The 25,794-nt window shown below is 36.8% G+C and overlaps 1 protein-coding gene across 3 annotated transcripts in view; it reads left to right on the top strand.

Moving 5' to 3' along the window:
- The window catches only part of LPIN2 (lipin 2), a 41,619-nt gene extending 17,034 nt beyond the window's left edge, over nucleotides 1-24,585 (top strand). For all 3 annotated transcript variants that reach the window (XM_021386353.1, XM_021386351.1, XM_021386350.1), the window contains exons 4-20: nucleotides 922-1,220; nucleotides 5,531-5,638; nucleotides 9,286-9,409; nucleotides 10,227-10,548; nucleotides 10,792-10,891; nucleotides 11,402-11,589; nucleotides 12,484-12,577; nucleotides 12,920-12,989; nucleotides 13,089-13,178; nucleotides 13,794-13,876; nucleotides 14,997-15,141; nucleotides 15,673-15,821; nucleotides 16,297-16,383; nucleotides 18,157-18,309; nucleotides 19,153-19,267; nucleotides 19,879-19,982; nucleotides 20,310-24,585. In XM_021386353.1, the coding sequence (XP_021242028.1) occupies nucleotides 922-1,220; nucleotides 5,531-5,638; nucleotides 9,286-9,409; nucleotides 10,227-10,548; nucleotides 10,792-10,891; nucleotides 11,402-11,589; nucleotides 12,484-12,577; nucleotides 12,920-12,989; nucleotides 13,089-13,178; nucleotides 13,794-13,876; nucleotides 14,997-15,141; nucleotides 15,673-15,821; nucleotides 16,297-16,383; nucleotides 18,157-18,309; nucleotides 19,153-19,267; nucleotides 19,879-19,982; nucleotides 20,310-20,454 (2,376 nt within the window). In that variant the 3' untranslated portion in view covers nucleotides 20,455-24,585. The remainder of the gene's footprint in view (nucleotides 1-921; nucleotides 1,221-5,530; nucleotides 5,639-9,285; nucleotides 9,410-10,226; nucleotides 10,549-10,791; nucleotides 10,892-11,401; nucleotides 11,590-12,483; nucleotides 12,578-12,919; nucleotides 12,990-13,088; nucleotides 13,179-13,793; nucleotides 13,877-14,996; nucleotides 15,142-15,672; nucleotides 15,822-16,296; nucleotides 16,384-18,156; nucleotides 18,310-19,152; nucleotides 19,268-19,878; nucleotides 19,983-20,309) is intronic.

Below are 25,794 nucleotides of genomic sequence, written 5' to 3' on the forward strand. Positions count from 1 at the left end.
TGGTTTTGACCACTTTGCAATGTTGGCATTTTTTTTCAGCAAGATAAAAGGAATTTCAAATATAAAAATCTAAAAGATTCAATGAAAATAGAGGCAAAGGTCTGTCTTGGCAAAGTGAAAGGTGAAGTTGTGAATTCACTGTCAGGAATCAGTGTCTTTCAAGGAAATGAACTTGATCCGCTTACTGGTTTATGACACTCCTTGTTTACTGCACTCATTTTGAAAAGAGTTAAATATTACTTAAAGTGGAAGGAGAAAATAAACATTTAGACTAGTGCACTAAATGTTAAGCTAGAGCAAGAGGTCATAATATTTACAGGAAATAAAAATTTAGTTCTGTTTCAGCATACAGTGTGAGTAAAATCAAAACTGAAAGCAGTTCCTTCTGGCTGCTAGTTGTGTTAGCTGTTGATGGGAACAGATCAGTCTGAAGTTTCTTTTCAGAAAGCAAGAGTGATAACCACTAACTATGCAATTTCATTATTCTCCCCTTTTTGTCCCACTTCATATTTATTACTTCTCATCATGTTTCTTTCAGTCTAGGTCTCGATATGTTTTAGTTTCTTGTTATGATATTAATAAACACACAGAGGTTGATTCATAAAGATTTCATCTGGGTTGTTTCTTCAACAGGCAGTCAGTTTTAACTAACTGAGGCTTGGTGCTGGTTCTGTTTTGGTATGTAGGTAGATATATATTTTTTTTCTAACCTGTGTTAATCATAGAATGGCTTGGATTGGAAGGTACCTCAAAGATCACCTAATTCCAGCCCTCCCTCCACATGATCTCTAGATAGCAGTGGGCTTCATTAGCCTATTTTTCTTAACTCATTTACTATGGATAGAGCTGTTGTGCACCAGAGCAGAGAATTTAAATACCATTCTATTGATTGAGAATCTGTTTCTTTCTTTTTTTGCTTAGGAAAAAGTTCCTGCATATTTGGCCACATCTCCAATACCCACTGAAGACCAGTTTTTTAAAGACACTGACAATCATTTGATATCAGGTGAAAGTGAGAGGACATGTGCAAACTCAGAAATTCCACACTCTATGGAAACAGAGACTGTATTCACCCCAGGATCAGTGAAAAAGAAAAAAAGAAGAAGAAAGAAATACAAACAAGATATCAGGAAGGAAGATCAAATTTCGTCTACTGGGACAGAAGAGATTTTTGAAATGGAAATAAGCTCAGATGATGAGAAAAGTGTTCAGCCCCTAAGGTAAACTATTATGTATTTGCTAACTGCTTTTATTGGGTATTACCGGGCCTTTAAAGAGTAAGTGGTATGTTTTTTCTACACAAGTAATCCATAACTTTCAGTAGGCATTAGGTAGGTTTTTCCTTAAACAGAATACAGAATAGAGAATCATTATCTTCTGTACCCTTACAAAATTGTTCAAGTTTGACAATTTTGTTGTAAATATGAGATCCACTTAAGCCCATCCTTGTAAAGAAGTGCTGTCCTTGTCTGGTGTATGGCTAGCAATTAAGGAGCTCCAGTGTAACTTCTGTGAGGTAGAGTGGTGCAGTAATCTGTTTGGAAATGTCTACACAAACTGCAGTGTGGAATGTTTGTAGTTAGTACACTCTTGAAACTTGAAGCTTACTTCAGTAACTAAAAACTACAGAAATAAACAATCTTCTGCTCTAGTAGAGAAAACCCTTTACATATGTGTAGTTAAAGCAAGGAATCAGTCCTCTATTTTCAAGTGGATACTATTAGTAAATTGGAGCTTGCAATAAATTTGTTACACATACTAAGAAACTGAAGGAGCTTACCTGAGTAATAGGAATGATTATAGTAATAGAAGAAAGCTATCAACCATTTAAATACTTAAAATCCACGAAAACCATATTCATCAGTTTTCCATAGAAGTTTCTTAGGCCATTGAATGAAAGAAGCAGTGTTGATTTTTAGACAAAGCTTACTACTTTATTAACAACTTTAATACTTAATATATGTCTGAATAAATTCAGTACCTGATCTGGAAAATAGAAGAATGATTTGGTATAAGAGAATAAAGTGTAACTGAAAAACCTTCCCTTTAGTGTGTGTATGGGGACTGTTAGGTCATGGCCTAGGTCTTTGTTCAGTCTTCAGTGCAGGAACACTGAGACAGTAATATCTGGATCGAGTGAGTGGCAATCCGGCCCTTGGCAGGGGGATTGGAACTGGATAGTCTTTAAGGTCACTTCCATCCCAAGCCATTCTGGGATTCTGTGATATGACTGTCATAGTGAAAAACTCAAAAAATTTTGATCAAAAATCAAAATAACTGTCAAGTACAGGAAGAAAGCGAATACAACCTGTGAATGAATTCAGAGGAGGGCCACCAAGATGAAGAGGGCTGGAGCACCTGTCCTATGAAGAAAGTTTGAGGGAACTGGGCTTGTTTAGCTTGGAGAAGAGGAGGCTCCGGGGAGACCTCATTGTGGCCTTCCAGTACTTGAAGGGAGCGTATAAACAGGAGGGGGAACAATTGTTTGTGAGGGTGGATAGCGACAGGACAAGGGGAAATGGTTTTAAACTGAGACAGGGGAGATTCAGGTCAGATATTAGGAGGAAGTTTTTCACACAGAGGGTGGTGACGCACTGGAATAGGTTGCCCAAGGAGGCTGTGGATGCCCTGTCGCTGGAGGCATTCAAGGCCAGGCTGGACGTGGCTCTGGGCAGCCTGGTCTAGTGGTTGGCGACCCTGATGAGTGCAGGGGGGTTGAAACCAGCTGATCTTTGAGATCCTTTTCAATCCAGGCCATTCTATGATTCTATGAATGATTTATTCTTCATTGAATAAATTGTTGCAAATGAGCAAAGAATTTAAGAATATCACACCAATAGTGGCTATTTTCAACAAGTGTTTAGATTTCATATTGATATTCTAGCAATTACCTTAGTTTGACTAGAGATGAATAAAAATTTGTAGGTTTGGCTGAAAAGTCTAGTTTAATCGTAGCAGAACAAGCAATTTATTTCCATAATGGTTTTCCTGATTTTATTTTTGTAACCTGTGGAAGGAAGGATTGAACAGGCTTTTTATTTGTTTATTTTTAAATAAGCAAAAACACCAGTAGAAGTGCATTCTCAGAGGAGAGGGTCTGAAAAGAAAAAGATTTTTTTAGAAGAATGCTGTTATGTGAACGACAATTATTTGGAGGACTGAACAATTAAACTGTAGCAACGCAAGCCCAGAAGTGATAAGTTCATGGCTCTGTATTTGATAGGGGAGTTCATATGCAGTCATTCCTATACCAACACAGGAATTGAAATGCCTTGTGATAGGCATATGCTGTAAACTTCCCAGATGAAGATGCGGTTGTGAGGGGGAAAAAAAGTAGTTAAGGTATCTTCTCACATCCTGTGGGGATGTAAGGTGGTATCAGCAGGTTTGGAGTGTTTTTTATTGTTGTTATAAATGCCCTGTTCTGGGGAAAATAAATTAATACAGAAATAGAACCTGAGTTGTTGTTAGACATTGTGGTGGATTTCAGAGTGAAACCAAGGAGGAAAAGGAAAGAGTGATGTTCCGACCGGAAGGTCAAAAATTCAGCCATAGGTACTAGTACATCATGTCTTATCTAGCTCTTTTCTTACAGAGTGAAAGACAAGCTGTTTCCTGTTTCTTGGGAAAATCCCAAATCCGTTTCCAAATGTTTACGCAACCTTTTTAAAAATATCCTTTGTCTTTTCTAGCTGTGATGGTATGTGCCACAGATTTAGTTATGCTACTAGTGCTTGACTTACCTAAAATAGTACCAGGACGACTGAGATAAATGTGTACGCTCAGAAGGGAATAGGGGGTGTTATTTCTCAGGTGCTCAGGGCGTTGTGTTGTGTCTGTTCTCTCACCCTGCAAAATGGAAAGGATTTTCCATTTCAATTGAATGAATTCGTCTGTGTTTTCAGGAGGGCTAATTAATTGGATATTAACTTTCTGAAGCATTCTAATGTAATGATGTTGAATGACTTTCATTAGTTTCTTAAACTAGCCACGTGGTGCATCAGTCTGAAAGAAGTTATCTGTCTCTAAAATTTTATCTATTTAGATAATGTATAAAATTGAAAAATGTATGAGAGGAAGTGGGTAACAGTCTTAATGAATGTTGCAAAATAGATAGTTTGGAATTATTGGTAAAACCGTATGTTCTAAATTGGTGTGCACTGGTCTAATATTAATTCTCCCATTTTATTTTCAGTGGTCTTAGGCTGCATGTGGATTTCTATTTGTTTACTACGACCTACTTGTCATCTTGTCCCCCTCCAAAGCTGAAATATTGAGGGACTTGACTATAATTATTTCCTAGTATGCTTTCTTAATTGTTTGGCAACACCTTCTGCCTCTTGAAATATTTAGTTTATAGTATGAACCATTTCAGTCATGCTCAGTTTGTCTGATGAATACAAAAGGTATATTGTCTTTGCAAGTATCATCTCAAGTTAAGCTATCATTATCAAGTTTCATGAGAGTAATAATACTGAATGTTAGGGTTCAGTATTTACTGTAGTCTAGACTGTCTTCTAAATTAAAGACTTGTTCAAATTAGATCAGTGCTAGTGCTTATAGTATAAAGGGCTATATTAAATAAGTGTGTAAAATTTAAATATTTTCTTATTTTAATAGGTAATGTTAAAGTTCTTTTCTATGTCCGTAAGAAAAGTTAGCATCCAAAAGTGGTCCAGTGCAAGCATGCTTCTACTGGAGGAAATGTACTTTTTCTTTTTTCATAGTAGCGTCTTAAAATAATTTATTTTGTGTTTTACACTCAAATTCCAGGCTTATCTTCCTTGTATTATATGTGCTGTGTAGCTATGATGCCCTTCATCTAACCTCAAATGACTCATATCCTAAGGATAGTTATTTATTCAACTGAATTCAGAAGGCTTTAAAAAGATCTGAAGTAATTATGTTGGAAATATTTAAGAGACTTCTGTGTAAAATACAATGCATGTATGCTCAGTGGTTCTTACCGTGTTTTTTTCTAGCAGATATTGAGTAGTGTTCTCAGTTCCAAAAAACCCCACTGTTCAATAAAGAAGAGTACATCTAGTTATTCACTGTAGTATGTGTTAGTCTACAAACTTGTGGGTGAATCGTGTAGCTAGTAGCTGTCCTTATTCTCTTATTTTTTAATTTGTGAAATGTGCAATCGTAAAATGCATTGTCAAAACTGCCTTTTCTATTTAACTGTCAGTGATTCCATAAAGTTTATCTAATGAAGGGTTATGGGGTTTGATATTATCAGCTGACCCTAGAGAGTGATATCACTTAAGCTGTTGTGACTTCCTAGTTCAATATTAACTTACAATGTGTTAGAGGTGTCGGTTTTTTTAAGCTGATAATATTTTCAAGTATTAGTTACTATATACTTTTCAAGTTGTATACAGGTGTGCTGCAATCACTGAGTTCTCCCACCTGTACACTTCTTTCTTTTATCTTGGGTTTTTGGTAACGTATAGGTCACATTTCTAACTGAATTAGGAACGCAGATTTCTTAATAGTTGACATAAAATGTCTCATGTTATCTCCGCAGAGGATCCTCAAATTCATCGCCAAAAGGTGAAGAGCAAAAAGAATCTTTGATTTATCACTCAAAGGATCATTACCCATTATCTGATGGAGACTGGTCCCCTCTGGATAAGTAAGTCACTTTGTAATGATGTTATGCATATGAAGATGAATAATTGTAATAAAGTTAATGTACCTTTTTATTTAGTTTTTTTTTCTTGATCTATAAAACTATGAAGCATGCCTAACTTTTGTGATGCTGAACAGAGCACGTGCTACTTACGTGGATCTCTGAGAATTTCCCACGGTCCTGTATTAAACCAAGTTTCTCTTTTTTTCTCAAATGAACAAAACTTCATATTCAAATTCATTATCAAAGAAATAAATGACAATTAACAAGATTTCCGATGGTTGAGAAAGATAAGGAAAGTGCATATGTACTCTAGCACAAGCAACATTTGATATGCCATAAAGCAGAAGTGTTGAGTATATGAGTTAAGATTTGCCAGGTGAAATAACTGCAGGTTGCCTGAGGTAAAGACAGGTCCTAAACTTCCATCGTTAATATGAAATTCATTAATTAATTAATCAGTTTAAAACAGAGGATTTGCTAGTTACTCGAATGCTAACTCAGAGATACCAGAGATACTGTCTATTGATAGTAGATTCTTAAAATTGCACTATGCAGATCACCAGTCAGTTTTCAGTTACAGTGGCTGGGACATTTTTGTTTATAAGCCCAATATCTTCACTTTATGATGTTCAAACTGCTAGGTTCTACTTTCAATGCTCACACTTAGTGTTTGGCTTTACCACTTTAACATGAATCTCTATTTGCATAAGAAAGTATTCTGTCCATTTGGCATAATACTTGAGGTAAATTTTACCTGGACGCTGAGCATAGTGAAGGGTGCATATACAACATGTTGATTAGATTTTTTTTTTATTTATCTCAGCTCTTTGGTGAACATCTAGTTTTGCTGCCTTTCAGTGTGTCTGAGAACTCTACCTCACAGCAGATGCATTTGCAGTGTCAGTGAGGATTACTGGTCAGCCCCATATGATATCCTGTGTTGCATTTTTTAGCTACTCAGTGTACAGGTGCCTATTGCTCTGCTATACCCATAGATGGTACAGCAGAAGAGAACATACTAAGCTTCAGAAAATACTTTTGAAAGAGCATATAATTTCTTTTCTCTGGATGTTTCCAAGACTACGGCCTAAGCTGTTTTATTGCACCACACCATGCGTGTTACCTACTAGTTCCCCCAGCCATAGCTTGTTAATGAGCAAAAGCCAGTTAGAAACAGTTGGATGCAAAATCCCGTTCTCATTCCATTATTACGTTTTGGGCTGACAACCACATCCTCAGTTATTCTTACTAAGTTGTAGTCTTCAAGTATTCCCAAAAGGTTTGTGGTTTGTGATAGAAAAGCAAACACAGTATTTGACTCTGAAGGCTGGTGCACTCGTATGGCTTTTGTCACCTGGTCCTTCATCAAGGCAGGCTGATGTTCTTTTTCAGTTTCTTAAACTCTAGCTAACATAAATTAGAAGATTATATCTAGGAGACATATGATCCGTTCCTTTCAGTGCCATCTTCTTTCTTCTTATTTAGATGTTTAGGGGGTAGCCTGCTCTATCAACTTCTCTATAAAACATGTTTGAGACCTAGGCTCTCTGTGTTGTTTTTATTTTCTGTTTTTTTAACGAGAAGCTATCCATTAGAGGATGAGGTATAACAAAGAAATTAGAAATTTTCCTTTCATTTCTGGAGGAAGGGCTTGGGGAGAATCTCTTACAGGAGTCATCTAGGAGAAGGGAAATTTTGCATGGAATGATTTCTCTTTAGCCACCAAAGGAGGAAGGATTCAACAATGTTGCCATTGTGCAGTGAAAGAGAAATGGAAGGCTATAGCAACTTCTTTTTAGGAGACCTGGAAAAGCGAAGCATCCTTTTTGACATCAACTTAGTGGCTTTAGCTATTACCTTTGTTATCTCTAATAGAGGTTTGCTTCAGACATATTAATCTTCAGGATGTTTTCATATGAAAGTTACATAGGGTTCTGTTGTGAATGGAGTGACTGCAATTTCTGATCTTTTCTTTTAGTCAGTGCAGACTTGAAAACTTTTCCCAAAGGTACTACCTATCCCATTAGTTCATCTCCAGTGGTATCTGGGTGACCGGCTGGTAAGCTGTCATTTAGGAGAATAGGTTCTACATTTCCTGGTTAGGCTGTATCCAAGTGTTTGAATGTCAGCATTCCTGCTATCCAGGTGCATAGCATTAACTGACGTGACTCAAATGTGGCAGCTGGAGACATTTCTCTCCCCTCTGCAGCTGCATATCAGTACTGAATTCTAATCCCTTATAGTCTTTTCCCATATGCAACAACGTGTATGGCTATGTGTTTTCTTCTTTACAGAATGGTATATCCAGTTGCTCTAATATTTAGATGTTATCCGAGGGATAAATTCACTTGAGTCTCAAAGCAAGTCTGCTTTTCTTCCACCTTAGACTTTATAAACAAGATTTCTTGTAATGACCTCAGAACAAGAATGGTTCTTTTTTTTAATTTAACCAGTGGGGACTATTCAGAAAGTCTAGTTCAGTCTGATAACTGACACTTGCCATCTTTGAGAAACTGTCCTTGTAAAGCCTGTCAAAGTGAACAACAGACTGCATCAAAAATCTAGGCACCAGCACTGTAGCACTTATTTGTTTAGGTAGACCTTCATTAGATTTTACCAGACTTAGCTGAAAAATCTGTATTTTGCTCATATTTGCAAAGCTAGAAAGTTTCAGAATGATACTGCATTAAACTAGCTAATTCTTGTGGGAACTTAAATAAATCCAATAAGTGGAATACCCCTAGGATTTACTGTAAAATTTTCAGTATTCATTATGCAGGTTTGTATTTAAGCGAACAAACCAAACCCAAACGCTATGAGTGTAAAATGAGCAGGATTTCTTTAACATGAAGTATAAACCCTCTGTTTTAGAAGGGATAGACTTGGGTTTTTCCCAACCATAAATGCTACAGCAAAACAAACTCTTGTTTTTCTTTTCTTCCCTAATACCATGAGAGCAAAGCAGTTCTGAAATTACACTTTTCTCACTTCGTAGAGTGAGTTCCAACTTAAAAGTTGTTAGAATTTCAAAGATAGTATTCTAGTGCATACATAGTAACCACTGTAGGAAAAATAGGATGGAACTTTAACAAATTATGTAGTCTGAAGGTTGTGTTGAAGTAGTCTCACTTGCATCTCCGATGGTAACTTGCTGATGGTTTTTTTTTCCTCAGCTGTATTTGGGAATTGACGTTACTTCGTACATCTATGAGTTAGGTTTACAAGACTTCTGTTACTCAGGTCTTGTCATAGCAGGTTTAAATAGTAAGTCTTTACAGAGCCAAGGATCTAAAAGCTGTTTTCTGCCTTACTTTTAGATGACACTTTTTTCCTCCTGTCATATGGGGTTTTTTTTGTTTGTTCGTTTTTCAACAGAAGGTGGACTTAAGAAAGAGCTATACCTGCACTGCAGATACAGTAGAGGAATCTGTTTAGGGTGATTGCTGTGCAAGTCCTTTAATGTGATTTTGGTTTTAACCTAATTTCTGTCTGAAAACCCTGCTGGGCTTCTTGCCATGTTGCAGAATAATTGAAGCTCTGTTAAGCTCTAGAATACTCTACCAACAGTAACTGTGAACAACAAATGCATTTTAAACACTGTAGCTTTCTTCCTTTTTTTTTTTTTTTTGTTCTTTTTGATTTGCTAGCCCTTACTCTGAGCCAGTCTGCCCTAAAAGTGATTCAGAACTAGAAGTTAAACCTGCTGAGAGCTTGCTCAGATCTGAGTCTCACATGGAATGGACATGGGGAGGATTCCCGGAATCAACCAAGGTATAGTTATGGTCTTGAACTCAGTATACGGAGTTTTGGCATATTTAAAATCATGTGCTAGAAATGAATTGGCAATCTGCTGCTGTTGTGTAGAATTCTTAGCTGAAGTAGGAAAGTAGCACCCCCTTGTGGCTGATTGGTAGTCGATTTTGTTCAGCAAAGTAGTTATGAAAAGGCTCACGGTGGCAGTATAAAAGTTTTTTGAATTTTTAATTAGAAACTGAATAAAGCAACTCTGGAAATTAATTTTTATTTATTTTAAGCTTAATTATAGCTCATTATAAAGGAGTGGTAGCCTTAATAATTTTTTTTTATCTATGGTGACGGCTAATGGAAAGTCCTGATAGATGTTCATACTCTATTTTTTTTTTTCCTCTGTGCCATGGTTTGTCATGTCAACACCTCCTCCATGCCAGTTTCTTTACTGAACTTGTTAAACAAGCTTGTACAAAACTTTTGTTGCAGACAACTTCGCTAATAAAATAGAACTAATGTTAGGAAAAATTTCTTCTTCAAAAGAGTGGTGGGGCATTGGAATAGGCTGCCCAGGGAAGTGGTGGAATTGCCATCCCTGCTGGTGTTCAAGGTGCAACACTTAAGGATGTGGTTTAGGGGGCATGGTGGTGAGGGGTTGATGGTTGGACTAGATCTTTATGATTCTTTGTTGCTGAAATAAATGTTTAAATTCTTAACTGGTGTACTTGTGACCAGACTCCCAGTTTACTGGCAAAATTGCCTTTCAGTACGAGTTTAATATTAAAATCGGAATAAAACAAATCTGTGAAGTGAAAGGATTGACTGGAGTTTTGTCTTTCAGATAAGCAAGAAAGAGAAACTGGAACATCCCAGAACAGCTACCATTACTCCATCAGAGAAGACTCATTTTAGAGTCATCCTCAGCTCTGATGAAGTTGAAGATGATGATGTCGTGAAAGATTCTGTCTGTACAGTACTGAAACCTGAGCCAAGAACTCATCCTCTGCTTAAGCAGATGGATGTTAAAGATTCTCTTGCTTCTGCAATCATAGAGCCACAAGATTCCTTACCATTAGACTCTGACCATCATTCCAGACTGTTGGCGGACTCTTTACCAGAAACAAAGCCAACAGCAAAAATTGACTCTCCTTCAAAAAAGAAAGGTGTGTAGTAAAAGTGCTGATTGTTTCCTTCGGGTGATCTACCAAATTTGAGGCAATAGTGGAAGTAGTACAAATATACTTCTTCAATTTTTCCTATTTAAAATCTTGATTGTTATTAAAGTTTTAACTGTAGTTGAACTATTCAGTTTATGAACGCTTTAATTCCGAATCATCCACAATTGTGCTTGTATTTAACGTGCCTGGATAGCTTTGTCTCAGTAACTTAACTGTTAAAATTAACAGGGGTGCACAAACGAAGTCATCACCAAGGCCCTGATGATATTTACTTGGAGGACCTAAAGGCTTTGGAACCTGAAGTCGCAGCACTCTACTTTCCCAAAAGGTAGCTTTGAATTAAGATTCCACGGATCTAGGCTTATTCTGCAGTTACACTATGTGAATTTTATTGCGTGAATGATCCGAGTGATTATGAGCCCCAGTTCTTATTGGAGAATGGAACTTGGGATTCCTAGGCTTTTCTGGAAAAAACAGTCCTAATTTTATTCTACAACATTCTGGTAAGTACTGAGGAGAACAATATTGCTCTGTGACAACAGAATGTTGAGGAACTCTTCCTCTTTTAAATCCAATTTTGTCGCAGGCAAAAGAAAAATAAATTTTTCCCAGTTTAATTAGATGTTGAGAAGAACTGGACACTATCAATATTCCAGTATAATAAAGGGTTGAAAGTGGTGCTGGTGGTGTCTGATTTGTGTATTATTGGATTTATGTCATAAAATGTGTGACACTAGAGAAAAGCAAAAGCAAGATGATTTTTTTTAAGTAGTCACAGAGTGCATGCATTTGTTTGCAAGTTAAATATTTATGGAAAATGTGATTCTCTTTTCTGTAGTGATTCTGATCCAGGCTTCAGACAGTGGACTGAGTCAGATAACCTGTCTGGTTCCCAGTCACCCCAATCAGTAGGAAGTGCTGCTGCTGATAGTGGCACAGAGTGCATGTCTGATTCTGCTATGGACTTGCCTGATGTTACACTCTCGCTTTGTGGAGGTCTCAATGAAAATGGCGAGATTTCTAAAGGTATGTGAGAAACGAAAACATAAGTGGCTGTAAAGCTCAGGCAGCTAAATGAAGTGGCTTGAGTGCTCTGATTTTTATGGAGCTTTTGCCTTTAATTAGGCTTATATTAAGAAAAGAAAGTGGAGAATTTCAGAAAACTTCATTCTCAAGCATTTGCCAAGCAGAGATTGTGAAATTCAGCCTCAAATTAATCAAGAGCGCACAGTATCTTGAGAAACTTTCTTACTCCTTTTTCATACTACTATTTGCATATCTGACCAACCACTCTTCCTTCTGGCTGAAATTCCTTGCTTAATCTGATGTAAGACTTCACAAATCGTATTCTTTCCAACTGCCTGATAATTTTTCTTCTTTTCAGTGTTTTTTAAGCCACTGGGAGATGGATATATTGTTACCTTGGACTGTCTTCTCTCCTGCTATACTTCTCCCATCCTAAATATTTGTTAACACTTACCTTTCTTACCAGTTAATTTTTCTCTCTTAGTGCTCTGCTTAACTTTAACTTTGAAGTTGTATGCATTTTTGAGGGAGCTTCTAGAAGCACATAATTTCATGATTATTTTTAGTTTTAGTTTTTTAATGATCATCCGATCTCAAGGCATCAAGTGAAATTTTACAAGCTTATTATTAGGGCTCAGAACAAATACTCCCTCATCTTATTTCTTATTTCTCCTTCCTGTGATTGTTAAAGTAAGTGGTACAAGGCTTTACCTGCTACTGAGAAGGCGGGCAGCCACAAGACTTGACAGGTAGGCCATATGAGGATATCTTGAGTGATGCTGCAAAATAAGAAAAGACTCTGAAATAACAGAAAGCATTTTTCTAGATACAAACTAATCAGACCTTTTAGGATTTCGTATTTCTAATTTTAATTATGATTTGCTTCTATTGCAGAAAAGTTCATGGAGCATATTATTACTTATCATGAATTTGCTGAAAACCCTGGACTCATAGACAATCCTAATTTGGTAATAAGGATTTATAACAGGTAAATTATCTATAATGTACAATTATTTCGTGGAAAAGCTTATTTAAAATGTACCATATAAAGATGATGCCTTTCTCAGCTTCCAGCATGTTTTTGATGGATCTGCTTCTTAATCTTAGATAATTGTTTTTGAATTCAGCTTTTGGATTAAATTTAACAGAAATAATGTTTCTTTTCAGCACTGATGCTGAATTGTGTATATTAAAATAACTCTGCTTGCAACCAGCTTTAATTTTAGTTGTTGCTTGCAAATGGATGTCTTTTCTTCAAGGAAAGGGCAGTTTGCACTCTATTTACTTCTATTCAGGTTTTGTAATAACTTCTCAACGTGTTTTAAAACAGGTATTATAACTGGGCATTGGCTGCTCCAATGATTCTGAGTTTGCAAGTATTTCAGAAAAGTTTGCCTAAGGTAAATAGAGATGTACACTTTCTTTGAAGATTTTTGATACATGTTTATCTTTTTATTTTGTTTTTCTACCCAAAATTAAAAACATGCAAAATTTTTCAGGCTACCGTTGAATCTTGGGTCAAAGAAAAGATGCCAAAGAAGTCTGGAAGGTGGTGGTTCTGGCGCAAGCGGGAAAGCATGACTAAACAGGTAACTGAGATTTGTTTTATTTTTTATTTTCCGTAACTATTAAAGGATGAAAAAACTGGTTTGTCAGATGTCTCAGAATACTGCACATATAACTGTCACTGATTGTCAGCTGGAAGTTACTTAACGTAGCTGTAGCTACTTCTGAGTATTTAGTCTCAAATACTACCATCATTTTTTCACCATTCCTGGTTGATTCATTCATTTGTTTTATTCAGCTGTTGCACAGTATTACTAAAATCCTTTCTTCTAAGCCATAAGCACTTGTCAAATCTACTCCTCAGTCACTGCTGAGTGCTATATATTTTAGGAATGTATACACAAATAGGTAAGTAGGTGCATAATAGATGTCATGCTGAGACACCCCCATTTTAGACTAAATTAAACTTTCTAAGCGTGGGAATATCTTAAAAAAATTTATTTAAAAGTAAATTTATAAGCTTAGAAGTTGACTAGTCCTTTTATGCTAAATTAATCATATTAAAGAGCGATTCTGAGTCATGACATAGCTTATTTACTGTATTGATAGCTATTTGCTTATGTATGAATTATGAATTCATTTGGATTGGTTTAAAATCTTAAAATGGCAATACGTTCTTTATTATCATGTTGTTTTAGATACCAGAGCCAAAAGAGGGGAAGTCTGAGACGCAAAGAGCAAATGAACTGCCAGCAGCTATAAAAGAGCAAGTTAATAGTAGGTGTGTTCCTGTCTGAAGACTATTTTGTGGACTGAATAGTGTTTTTTTTCCTCTTCTCTCGTGTTGGTGGTTTTGTTGTTGTTGATTTTTTTGGGTTTTTTTTGAGTGAAGAATTCACTACTACTGTGGGAAGAAACGTTTTCTTCTAAGCTACTGAAGAGAAGCCAAATAAGCTTGGCAATCAACTCAGCAAAATTATATGGCAGTAGACATTGTAGGAACTAGAAGTACACTACAATTATTTCCTAAATCCTATTGTTTTTACTTCTTAAATCCTGATGTAACTGACAAAACAACAAAGACATATATGGTAACCTTTAGCCACTGCTCTGTAACTTATTAAGCATAGTAGGATTGTTTCTGAGATATTTTTTGTCATTCTTCTTTGTATAGTCCTAGTGTTGTTTGAATAACTTAAAACATCTGCAGTTTTTTGTAACATGAAATAATTGAAACAATAAAATAGCATTAATTACAGTACACAAGTTGCCCAAGACTAGTTGAAAACAAGCAGTGTTTAGCACAAAACTGTGTTAGACTAAATAACCCACTGTGTATACTCATATTCTCCTATGGTTTTATTAAGATATTTTTAAATGTTGTTGATGTCTTAAAAATGTAAGAAACTGAATACGCTTTAAGATTCAGAGAGATTAAATGCTGCTTTTAATCTTGACATCTCTAATTAGCAGAAAAATAAATCTATGACTTTAAAAGGTGAGCTACTCCACTAATTTATCACACACAGTTTAAAATATGTAGTAAGTGTGGCAGCTTTTCTTGAAAAAAAAACCTTTACTCACTCGGTATCCCTTTCCATCTGCAGTATACCTTTAGTGACCATTTGACACTGTCTACTAAACTTTTGTGGAGCCAGCTAGATTATGCATAGTAATATTTAGAGCTCCACCACTAGTAGCATGCATTACAAGTCTTATTTGCTTATTGGCATATACTGACTTCATCTGAGCATGAGCTAGACTTTCAACTTTGTTAATCTTTGCTATCAGGCTGGTAGTAAATCTTCGACATAAGCAGAAATTAATCTTAAATAAGAATCTTACGCTGTTAAAGAAGGATTTTCCGCAGCTTAGATTTGTTCTTCTTGGTGTCATATTAGACCCCCAGAAGATGATTCTTCTAGTGATGAAGCATCACAAGAATTGAAGGAATCCTTGAAAATAGATTCTGCTCCAGTAGAGCATCCAACGCATGGAAACGTTCCATCTTACAAGAAGTCACTTCGACTGTCTTCCGACCAAATAGTAAGTGGCGTGCCTTCCTTGCACATTTGATGCTTTGTAGTTCTCTTGTATTCATTGTTCTGATCCTAAACGTTGGGCTTTTTCTGCTTTTTAGAAGCTAAGCATAAAAACATTTCACAGAGTCAAGAATGATACTGGGATTACTTTTCCAGCAGTGTGGGGGGGGGAGGAATGGGGAAATTTAAAATGTAACAATAACAGTTAAATGTTACAGTTAAATATTATCAAATGTTAGCTGTTAATACTGTAAGTATACTGTAATAGCAAGAACTAAAGTAGCATTTTTTATTGCTACTGTAGTCAGTGCTGGTATAAGCAGATGTAGGATCTGTGGACAAATGTGTACCCAGTAGAAAAGCAGCCTTCACCAGCAAAGCTATGCCAGTGTTAAGCCATGGTTCACTTTTTGATGAGTTGATCAGAACAGATGACGAAGAGCATACGAGCCATTTTCTGTGAGCTTATTTATGATTCTAAAAATTCTGCAGTGATGCTAATTAATATTTTCAATTATTTTGATTTATCCTAAAGGCAAAGCTGAAGCTCAGAGATGGCCCTAACGATGTTGTGTTCAGTATTACAACCCAGTATCAGGGGACTTGCCGTTGTGCAGGAACAATATATCTCTGGAACTGGGATGACAAAATCATCATATCAGACATTGATGGAACGATAACCAAGTAAATATTGTTTTTCCTTTCCTTTCTTTGTATTTGATACATTATCTCGCTTTATTGCTGCTATCTTTTCAAAGTACGATGAAGCCTGATTTAAGATAACTACCAAAGAACATGTATTAACAGTTATGAGAAATACTTGTTGCTTTGGTTTAAATTGACTCTTGTGTTTACAGCAAACTAGAAAATGTCTTTAGGATTCTTGAATTATTCTTTTAAATATTTACCATGTGACTACTGCACTTACAGTCAGACTTCTCTAGGTTTAGCAACCATATAGTAGCTTGGGAACTGACTTGTGATGTATAGCTGCCACTAATGGCTCGGTGTGGAATAGGTACTAGTTCTCATTCAAAATGCTGAAGTCCTTCTGCAGAGGTGTTTCTGTAAATACTCATTGTAAACTGTATATTTATTAGTAGTTGTCTTTAACAAAACTCACACACTTAGTTTCAGCTAACTCCAATTTTGCTTTCAGGTCTGATGCTTTAGGACAGATACTCCCTCAGCTTGGCAAGGACTGGACTCATCAGGGCATTGCAAAACTCTATCATTCCATAAATGAGTGAGTATGTAATCTCTGAAGCAGCTAGGCCCTTTCTGGCATTTAGGAATTAATGGTCAAGTAGCTGAATTGCTGTTAGTAATTTTGCACATTGGCCTAAATGATGGAAAGTAATCACTTCTGTCATACACAAACAAAGCCAACTTTTTCCCTCAGGTGTATACTTTTACAGGAATGGAAGCCACCAGTTGTGCTTGTTCCCTTCTCAAATTTTTGATTCTGCATTTGAGTTTTTTTAAATCTATGTAGCATTGTTGTGTCTGCAAGAGAGAACTAATAGCTGTAGCTTCTTAAACAGTCGTGTGTATGTTTGTTTCCACCATCTCAGGTTAACCACAAAGCCTTCACAAACATGGCCCACTGTGAATTCAAACCTAAACAGTGTCCTCCCAATATCTATATGTTTGCTACCAAACTCAAGTGAACTTTCCTTAGGATTTGATTCCATGTTCTGAAATAATCCGAATTAAAAACTTACATGGACGCAAACTTTGGGTGACCTGGATCAAGTTCTGTATCAGTCACTTTGTTGCGCTTCTGATGTAAACTGGCACAATCCAGCAAAACAGCAATTTCCCCATCTGCTATCTGGGTTGATCAGCTGTGCATGCTCACCTTGTAATCTGCAAGACCTGCAGAGGCAGTTTATGTCACTAGAAGAGGGGAGGAGGAAGAGGAAACAGTTTCTTGTTGCAGCAGTGGTGAGATGTGTGCTTAGTTTAGAAAGGTGGTGAACCGCACCCTTGTACAGGCACTGCTCTTTTAAGAGGTATATAGCCTCATAATGTTTATGTCCAAGATCTCTGTGCAAAATAAACTTACATTGTTCCTTCTCATTTAGATTAGGTCCTTTGTTTAACAATTAAAAAAAAAAAATAGAGACAGATGCCAGAAATAATACTTGCTACTGAAGATCACAGGATCAGCTGTTAAACCATTTCACAATCCCCTTCAAAGAATCAAATATTATCTTTGTGTTTTAGTTCAAAGCTTAGTTTAAAGTTTCTTCCCCCCCCCAAATAAATTTGAGGCCTTGGAAATCCTTTGTTGACTTTTGCTCTGTTACATAGAGCTGAATTTCATCTGCGGCCCCTTGCAGTCTATGGCAGAAAACTTGTACTTTGTTTTGTATTCAATGTGTAATAGAAAAGTAGCTTGGGAATTATTTGTCAAATAGAATCAGATCTTTGAAAATCTGCATAAAAACTTGAGCCTCTTGTGTGTGCTGTAACTGTTTATAAATCTGTTTTAAGAGATGGCTACAAAGTCTGCTGGAAAAAAACTGGGGGCTTGATGAGTGCTTCTTGTGCTTCCTTCACTCTGAGCTGCAAATTCTGGTAACAATCTGGAAAATACCAACAAACAAGACAGGAGATCTGGTATCCAGTATTATGTGATAATGCAGATTATCACATGCAGATAAATAATGCAGATGCAGATAAATAATTGTTAACATCTATATCTGGGCTGAAAGAAACTGGAAGTTACCAGTGTGGCTTTTATCTAAACACAACCTAGTCCATCTAGATACATGATCTTACTATTGCTGTTCTTGTTCTTTTTTGCACTTCTGTTTTGATAGAGCTGTGTTTTCAAACTATTATATACTGTTAAGATACTATAACAGTGAAACAGTCTTTCCCTAGGAGTTTGTGCAGCTCAGCACAAGTCCATACCTAACCTAGTGCCTCTGGACATTGTTGTAACGGAATATTTATGTTTACAAAGAGTGTCTTCAATGTAAAATGAACTAAGTTGATACTTCTTTTCTAGAAATGGCTACAAATTTCTGTACTGTTCTGCTCGTGCCATTGGGATGGCGGATATGACTAGAGGATACCTACACTGGGTGAATGACAAAGGAACAATTCTTCCCAGGGGACCTCTCATGTTGTCCCCCAGCAGTTTATTTTCTGCCTTTCATAGGTAAGCATGTGGGATTTCATACATCTGTTCCCTCCCCATCTCAGGAAGAAGCAAATTTAAAAGATTTCAGATGCTAATCATTATAGTTGTAACCAAACATTCTACTCTGTGCCAGATTTGCTACTGAGAGTTGGATGTCCCTCTGGCAGTAAGCTATTTATCTGAATTTCACTTGTATAGTTTTGTTTCTATAGACATGTTAGATGTAGCTGCAAAACACAAAATATCAGTCACACTGCATCTTATTTTCTACTTCCTCTATTTCTCTAGTCTGTGACTGATTACTGTTAGGTTTTGCTCCTGTCAGTTCAGTTTTGTGATCTTGCAGCGTTAGGAGTGTTCTATACATGACTGCCTGCAGAAGAATATGTAATTTAGCTATGACTTGACCCAACCAATCTTTTGAACCAAGTACGGTCTGCCTGTTCTTGATGGGAAGTGCTTATAATGGAAAAGCCTTTTTGTTACTTGTTTGTTTTTTAAAATTGAAAACAAATTATGGCTAACAATGATAGCCATGTCCATTTTAGTCACTTGACAGGCCTCCTTCAGGTTTTGGTCCAGATGGTCAGTTCCCAAACTGTATTCATTAGCTCTGAATTTCATTACATTTACCCAGCCTAGATACAGTTTATTCACCTATTTTTACTGTCCATGTTGGAAAACAATCTTTTATTCTTTTATTATCTTTTGCATCGTCCTTGGAAAGGTATTTGCCAATGTCTCTGTAACCAGCCACAACAGAAACAGGACTTAATGAGAACACAAACATTAGATACATGGGTGGAGGTTACCCACTGTTTGCTCATGATTTAAAAACTGACTCTTCAAATTTTATTCTAGGGAAGTAATAGAAAAGAAGCCTGAAAAGTTCAAAATCGAATGTCTGAATGATATCAAGAATTTGTTTGCTCCCACTAAACAACCTTTCTATGCTGCTTTTGGAAACAGGCCCAATGTAAGTCTGAACCTTTCTAATTAAAGGGTTAAAATGCATGGAATACTTGGGAAGGAAAGGAAATAGGCTTTTATTTTTGTGTCTATTTAAGTTTGGATATGGCAACAGGGTGCTGGTATTTCTCTGAGTTTGATCATGGAAATCCAAATGCAGATGTCATAAAAGCTGCTAGAACTACTTTTAGGACAAATGTTACACAGCTGTATTAGTATTCTCAGGTTGTGACACCTTTCCATATTCTTTTTCAGCATTTTTGACTGCATCATAACTAAGGATATTTGATTTTCCTCAGTCTTGAATCTTTTTTCCTATCAATACAGTTCCTGTAACTTTCTCTGCAGCACAGTGCTCTTGTAACTGAGCAAGGGAGAGGGGGTATTCGAAAGAGGAACAGTGTCATGAGAAGTAGCATTGTGTGGTATAGATTTTGTGGTGCATATTTGTGGTCTGAGGCTTGAGAACAAGACTTAAAGGGTTGAGGGAGATGTTTTTTATGATGTACTTTTTGGGGTTTTTGTTTCTTTCTTTTCAGGGCAGTTTTTACTGTATACTTTTCAGTATATGACATAAGGAAATACCAAAGTATGTGCATTTGTTCTTGCTTTTTGCAGGATGTATATGCCTACATGCAAGTGGGAGTTCCAGACTGTAGAATATTTACTGTGAATCCAAAGGGTGAACTGATCCAAGAAAGGACTAAGGGAAACAAATCTTCGTAAGATCATTTTTATTATTTCGCTTCGAGTACTTGGGAATGAGACTACAAAATAATCACAGTTGTGGCCATGATGGTTCCTTATGATCTCCTGTTACATACAAGACAAATTTGTATTTGCCAGAGAATTTACAGCTTTGGTTACTTAACCAAAACTCCTCAAAAAGGGAAGTAAACTGGCAAAATAAAATTGAAAATTGCTTCTGAAGTAGTAATACTTAGTTAGCACTTAGTTTTCTGGTCTAGACTTCTAAAGCTCTTTTGGCTACAGTTGAACAGTGACTAGACTGTTAAATAATGGTTTTTCTATTTTTTTTTTTAATATAGGTATTACAGACTAAGTGAGCTTGTGGAACACGTGTTCCCACTGCTTAATAAAGAACAGAGTTCTGCATTTCCATGCCCAGAATTTAGCTCCTTTTGCTATTGGAGAGAACCCCTTCCTGACCTTAACATGGAAGACCTGGCCTGAAAAATACTTCTCATCTAGAAATGGAATTTTCATATTCAGCTACTCAACTTCAGTTTAAATGTGAAGAACTTTCTTAATGAAGATGCTAATTTATATACCGGTACCATAAGTCTTACTAAAGAAATCACTTTAACTCCGTTGGTGTAAGACGAAGAAAATGCAAAGCTGCTGTCCAATTTTTTGTGGGGTTTTGATTTTTTTGTCTGTTTCTTTATTGCCTGTCTTTATATACGTGTTCTAAGGCACTTGAGATTGGTCTGTCATTGATGGCCATGGTACCCAAGTGCTTCATGGCAACTAAATGCTGAGTGACTTTGCATTTTCATCAGTCAGACCTTATTGTAAGCATAGATTTTTTTGTATTAGTCTTAATAGTATATTTTCTAAAACAAAGCCAAAAAGTATATGGAAACTGCCAAATAGAATGTCAGACCTATTAATAAAAACCATGGTCTACTGTTCAGATGGGCAATTAGACCTTTTTGCAGAGGATCCAGAACATAAGACCAGCGTGCTCTTTCTCAACTAAAATACAGAATATGTGTAGACATTACTAGGCTGACAGTGTGAAGACACAAAATTCATCTGTAAGTGTAAATATGCCTTTTGTCACATGTACGAGGCTGTTGTTGTACAGTTCATGCTCAGACTCCGCTGCTTTTTTTTTTAATATGCAACGCTTAACCTATTTCATAAGCTTGTTAAAATGAAAGTTGTTGTCAGATACTTGTATGGCTTTTGTTGCTTCCAGGCTGCACTATTTCATGTTAAATTCTCATCAAGAGAAATCTTGAACGTTTCTGTAAGAGTTGGGGAGCTGGCATTTTGATTTCACTTTTCATCATGGAGGTGTGTGTGTGTGTGTATGCTATGTAGGCCAGTAAAAAGTATGTACAGATTATATTCAGGGAATTGTTATACTAAAAAAAGTATTTAATTTTTTAATTATCTACTGCAGGTCTTTCCAGAATTCTGTATTGCAGGTTTTCACTAGCTGGGAGGAGCTGTAGCTCAGTACTGAGATTCCAGGTATAAGAATGGTTAAATGCTGCAGAGCAGAATAAAACCTTTTTTTTTCCTTCTTTTTTTTTTTTTTCCTTTTGGTTTATTCATAAACATTGTGCTGGTCATTCCTCAGGTTCAGATCAGAGCCTGAGAACAAACTGCATTCCAAGTCTAGTGTTTATCAGCTGTGAAAGCCGCTAATATTAGCTCTTTATTATTCTCTTTCCAAAAATACTTGAAAACAAGAGAAAAGTCATTCTGCTTTTTAAGTTGGGTTTGTACATTTAACTTCCTTAGTACAAGTCTGTGGTGAGAATGATATGCTTCTAGCCCTGAGGGCTTAATGCCTACAGCCATTTAAACTTCAGTCCCAAACTTTCTGTGGGTGCAGTCTTTTCTGACACTTTTTAAGCAAGAAGTTCCTGAGGCTGAGCACCAAAGGTCCTGCCAGGCTCTGGAGCTAAGAGCTAAGTCCCAGTGGCAAAGTAAGCGATCCTTAGAAGGCACTTGTATGGCTACTGCTGCAGTGCCTACCTAGGGCTGCTTCTGAGAGAAGCGTGGCTTGGGCAGGCCCTTCTGCTTCAGCTTACTTGGCCTGGGTGTAGGAGAAGATCTCTGTTTTGCTAACTGCAAAAGAGTGGATTTAGGGAATTTTACCCCACCCACAGGAGTAGTCTTAACCTAGCATTCTGATGGGACACCACCCTAATGCTAGACAATTGGTGAACTGCTTGGGGGCAGTAATTTTCAAATTGCTAACATAAATTAAACTACCTTTTATTTTCTTATAAAACTCCAGTATATGCCTGTGACTATAAAGCATTAGAAAAGAAAGGGGGGAGGGGGCAGGATCAACGTGGAAGCTGTCTTTCAGAATGGGATTGTGAGAGTGGAAAAGAAATTACACCTGTCTGTCATTGTGTGCCATGCATGTTAACTGACTTGAAGAGCATCCTTATACAGTAAGAACAATACATTCAGTGACTGTTTCAGCAAATTCTTGCTCCTGTCATCAATCTACTCAGTGTTTAAGTGGATTTCCCAGCATTCAACTGGGAAAAGCAGATTTTGCTCTACTGGATTATTTTATTTGCACTATGTCAGAAGCTTGCAAACGTCATTCCATGTATCTTTTCCTTTTTTTTTTTAAACTTCTACTCCCTAGATTTCTGTAGAAACTTAAATTTTCATGATCACTAAGTGCTTTGAAAATCAACAGGATTTGAGCTTTTAAGTCACTTAAATACCTTAAGATATATAAGAATCCACATAATATTTTAATTACAAGTTGTAATAGTCTGTGTGAAGATTCTATTTTTCATGAAGGAGAAAAAGCAGTCCTTTGTGGAAGTCAAAATCTTATGTACCGTCCTTGACTTATTCTTGGTGGCCTTGACGTTACATAGGTTTGGGGAAGGGGGAACACTTTAAGAGAAATACAGTTTATCTGCAGAGGGATTCCAAATTGCGCAGATTGTTACCAAGGTTTGGCTATATCTTTCTTTGTTCATTTTTACTTTGGTCAATTTTTTAATCTTAAATTTTGTTCATCTTCTTGGATTGGCATAAAGAGAAGCTGTGGATTTTTCAGGTGGGGACTTGGATGAGCAGTGAAAATAAGTGTTTCAGGCAAATGCATGTAATTCAAGATGATGTGAATATGAACATGGCTGCAGTGAGCTCCTCATTCTGCTGACTTGTTACGTTGCAGTATAGGGATGTCCAAAAAGTTGCTTAGTTAAAAATGTTGCTTTTCAAACTCTGTAACAGCTGCTCTATTTGGTTTTTGGTGATACGTAAAGGTGTTCTTGAGTATTTCTGGTACAAGTAAGGTTGGTTGGTTTGTTTCTTTGCTTTATTTTTAATTTGACTCATATGCAAAGCTTTGTTCAGCTTTTTCTAACCCTCCTTTCTACAGAAGATGGGTTACTGTACCTGTCATTGCATACCTACGTAGTTTGGAGTACTGGACACTTTATTGACAAGGAAAGACATCTCATTACTACCAAATTGTAGGCTTGTACTGCAGTATTAAAATGAAGGGGGAAATACATAAAAAGTCTGCATTAGCCTCTCCTTTGTTACCATAGTTGAGAGAAGTGGCCTGAAATCATGTTTGAAGACAAGTTGTGCTACACTTATTTAAAACTAGCGCAAGTAAGATATTCTTTCTATGAAAGAGGAACTTCCTAAGTGTGTCTGTCAGCACATACACGCCCCTGCTAAGACTGTGTTGCTGAAGATGCAGATCCGCTTAGCGTTGGAACCACGTCAAAAGCTGAGTCAGTGATACCTACCCGGGAATATGTAAAGGAACATTGCAATGCAAAACTTGTTAGTGACTTGGACGTTACCTGTTTCTGTGATGATTTGAGGATCAGTAACTGAAGTGGTTCACACTTCTGGATTAATTTATTTTTTACTGTTCAAAGCACGCTTGTAGTTCAGAAGGTTGGACTTCACCCCTGCCGGGATCCAACTGCATGTGCAATATGGCTCGTGTATCCTCAGCTTCCTCTCCTTTTCTTTTGTTTTATTTTTCAACTGGAAAAGTTTTAACACTTGTGTCATCTGAGTTATGGAACTTCTGAAACAAACACTGAATCTGCTTATGATAAAGGCAAAAATAAATGAGATTTCCTGTTAATATTCCATACAAGTCTTCCAGAAAATACTGTCATATAAATAAGAGTTGTTTAAATGGCTATCATGCGAATTCATAGTGAAATGTCAGAAATAGATGATGGATTTGAGAAGCCTTTAAAGTGTCACTTTTGCCTAAAGTAGTTTTAGTTTCCAAAGTTGAATCCTGTTGAATAGAATGAATTGTTTGGGATTTTTTTTACAGTGTTAATTGTTTCCAGATGAAAGTTACATTTTGGTTTGTTTTGATGATAGGAGAACTCTCTTTGTTTGTTTCATTTTTACGTTGAAGATGTGGAATATCTGATTATTCAAGCAACCCAATCACTAATAAGGTAGTGTGTTTAGACCTGTCCGATCTGTGACCGTACCAATAGTGGTTTTTGTTAAGACTGGACTGTCTTGGGTGCAGTAACCCACACTTCAGTGCAATGCATATTGATGTTCAGAATGATGTTATCACAATAAACAAACTTAAACTCACTTCTTTCTTCAGTTTGTACTTAGGAATTCTATTTTTGTGTCTCTAATTTAGTAAATGTTGGCTTATTTAAACTGTATTAATATTTACATTTCGAGTTGCTCTACTAAGGACAGCGATACATTTGCTTTCTCTCTCACTTGGTTTACTTTTAGAGTATTTATACAGCTGATAAATAATTGCTGTAATCAGACTCACATTGTCTGCCTATACCAATATTTGCTTATAACCGTAATGAATGTAAACGTGGGTTATGAACGTAGAAATCAGGTAACAGATGCACTGTAATCGTGGATACATCTTGGGAACACACAAGCTGCCTTGAAGGAAATCCAGCAACTATGTAGTGTAAGCACTTGTAAATCTGCCCTAATTTGGAGTTTTATCCTAATTCTGTCTGAGCTAACTTTTTCCTTTCAAGGCAAAGTATTGTCTTCCAAGACAGCTGTTTAATTTGCTTGAGGTAATTATTGTGAGATCATCTTGAAAAAGGGATCTCAAGCTTTTGGTAAAAACTTACCCTTGCTGCTCTCTTGCTATTGTTGGTAAATGCAACTAACCAGCAGTCTAATGGAAAATCCAACTGTTTCAATTACAATTAAATGCGTGACAAATCTGCACCAAATTGTAAATCACACTGTGCCTTTTGATCCTTCTGCAGTTCAGGTGTTACCGCTCACATTGCTGTCGCCGGTGCACACTAGCTCTCCTCCTGCCGAGACAGAGCTTAGTGCTGCTAGAGTTCTATCTCCTGCTTTGGTGGCAGAATTTCCACTTGTATTTGGGTTGTCCTGTGATTCTGCCCATGCACGGAACCCTTCTCTTCCTATCTGGGTACTTGGCTCTTCACAACACTGCCCATCTTTCACACATAGGTTTCAGTGCTTGTGTGTTGTGTGCAGTGGGCAAGAATGCAAGTGCAAGCAATGCAAAAGTGGGCATGTCCTGTGTATGCCAAATGTTTAGAGTGGTTACATTAGTCTTTTCTGGACAATATTGGTCTTGTCTTTTCTGGTCAATACTGTTTTTCCTGTACCTGACAGTAAGGAAGACTCTTCTTGGTGGATGGGTTGTTCTGTCTGTGAGAACTGTTTTAGATGTGTAGAGAGTTAGGGGCCTCTACTGCTTCTAGCTCTGCTGTAAGCTCCTACAGAGTGCTGGGCAACTGGTCACTGTGCTTTGAGGGCCTCGGGCTGGCAAGGAGCCTCACT

Source organism: Numida meleagris, chromosome 2 (assembly GCF_002078875.1).
Source record: "Numida meleagris isolate 19003 breed g44 Domestic line chromosome 2, NumMel1.0, whole genome shotgun sequence".
NCBI classification, from domain to species: domain Eukaryota; kingdom Metazoa; phylum Chordata; class Aves; order Galliformes; family Numididae; genus Numida; species Numida meleagris.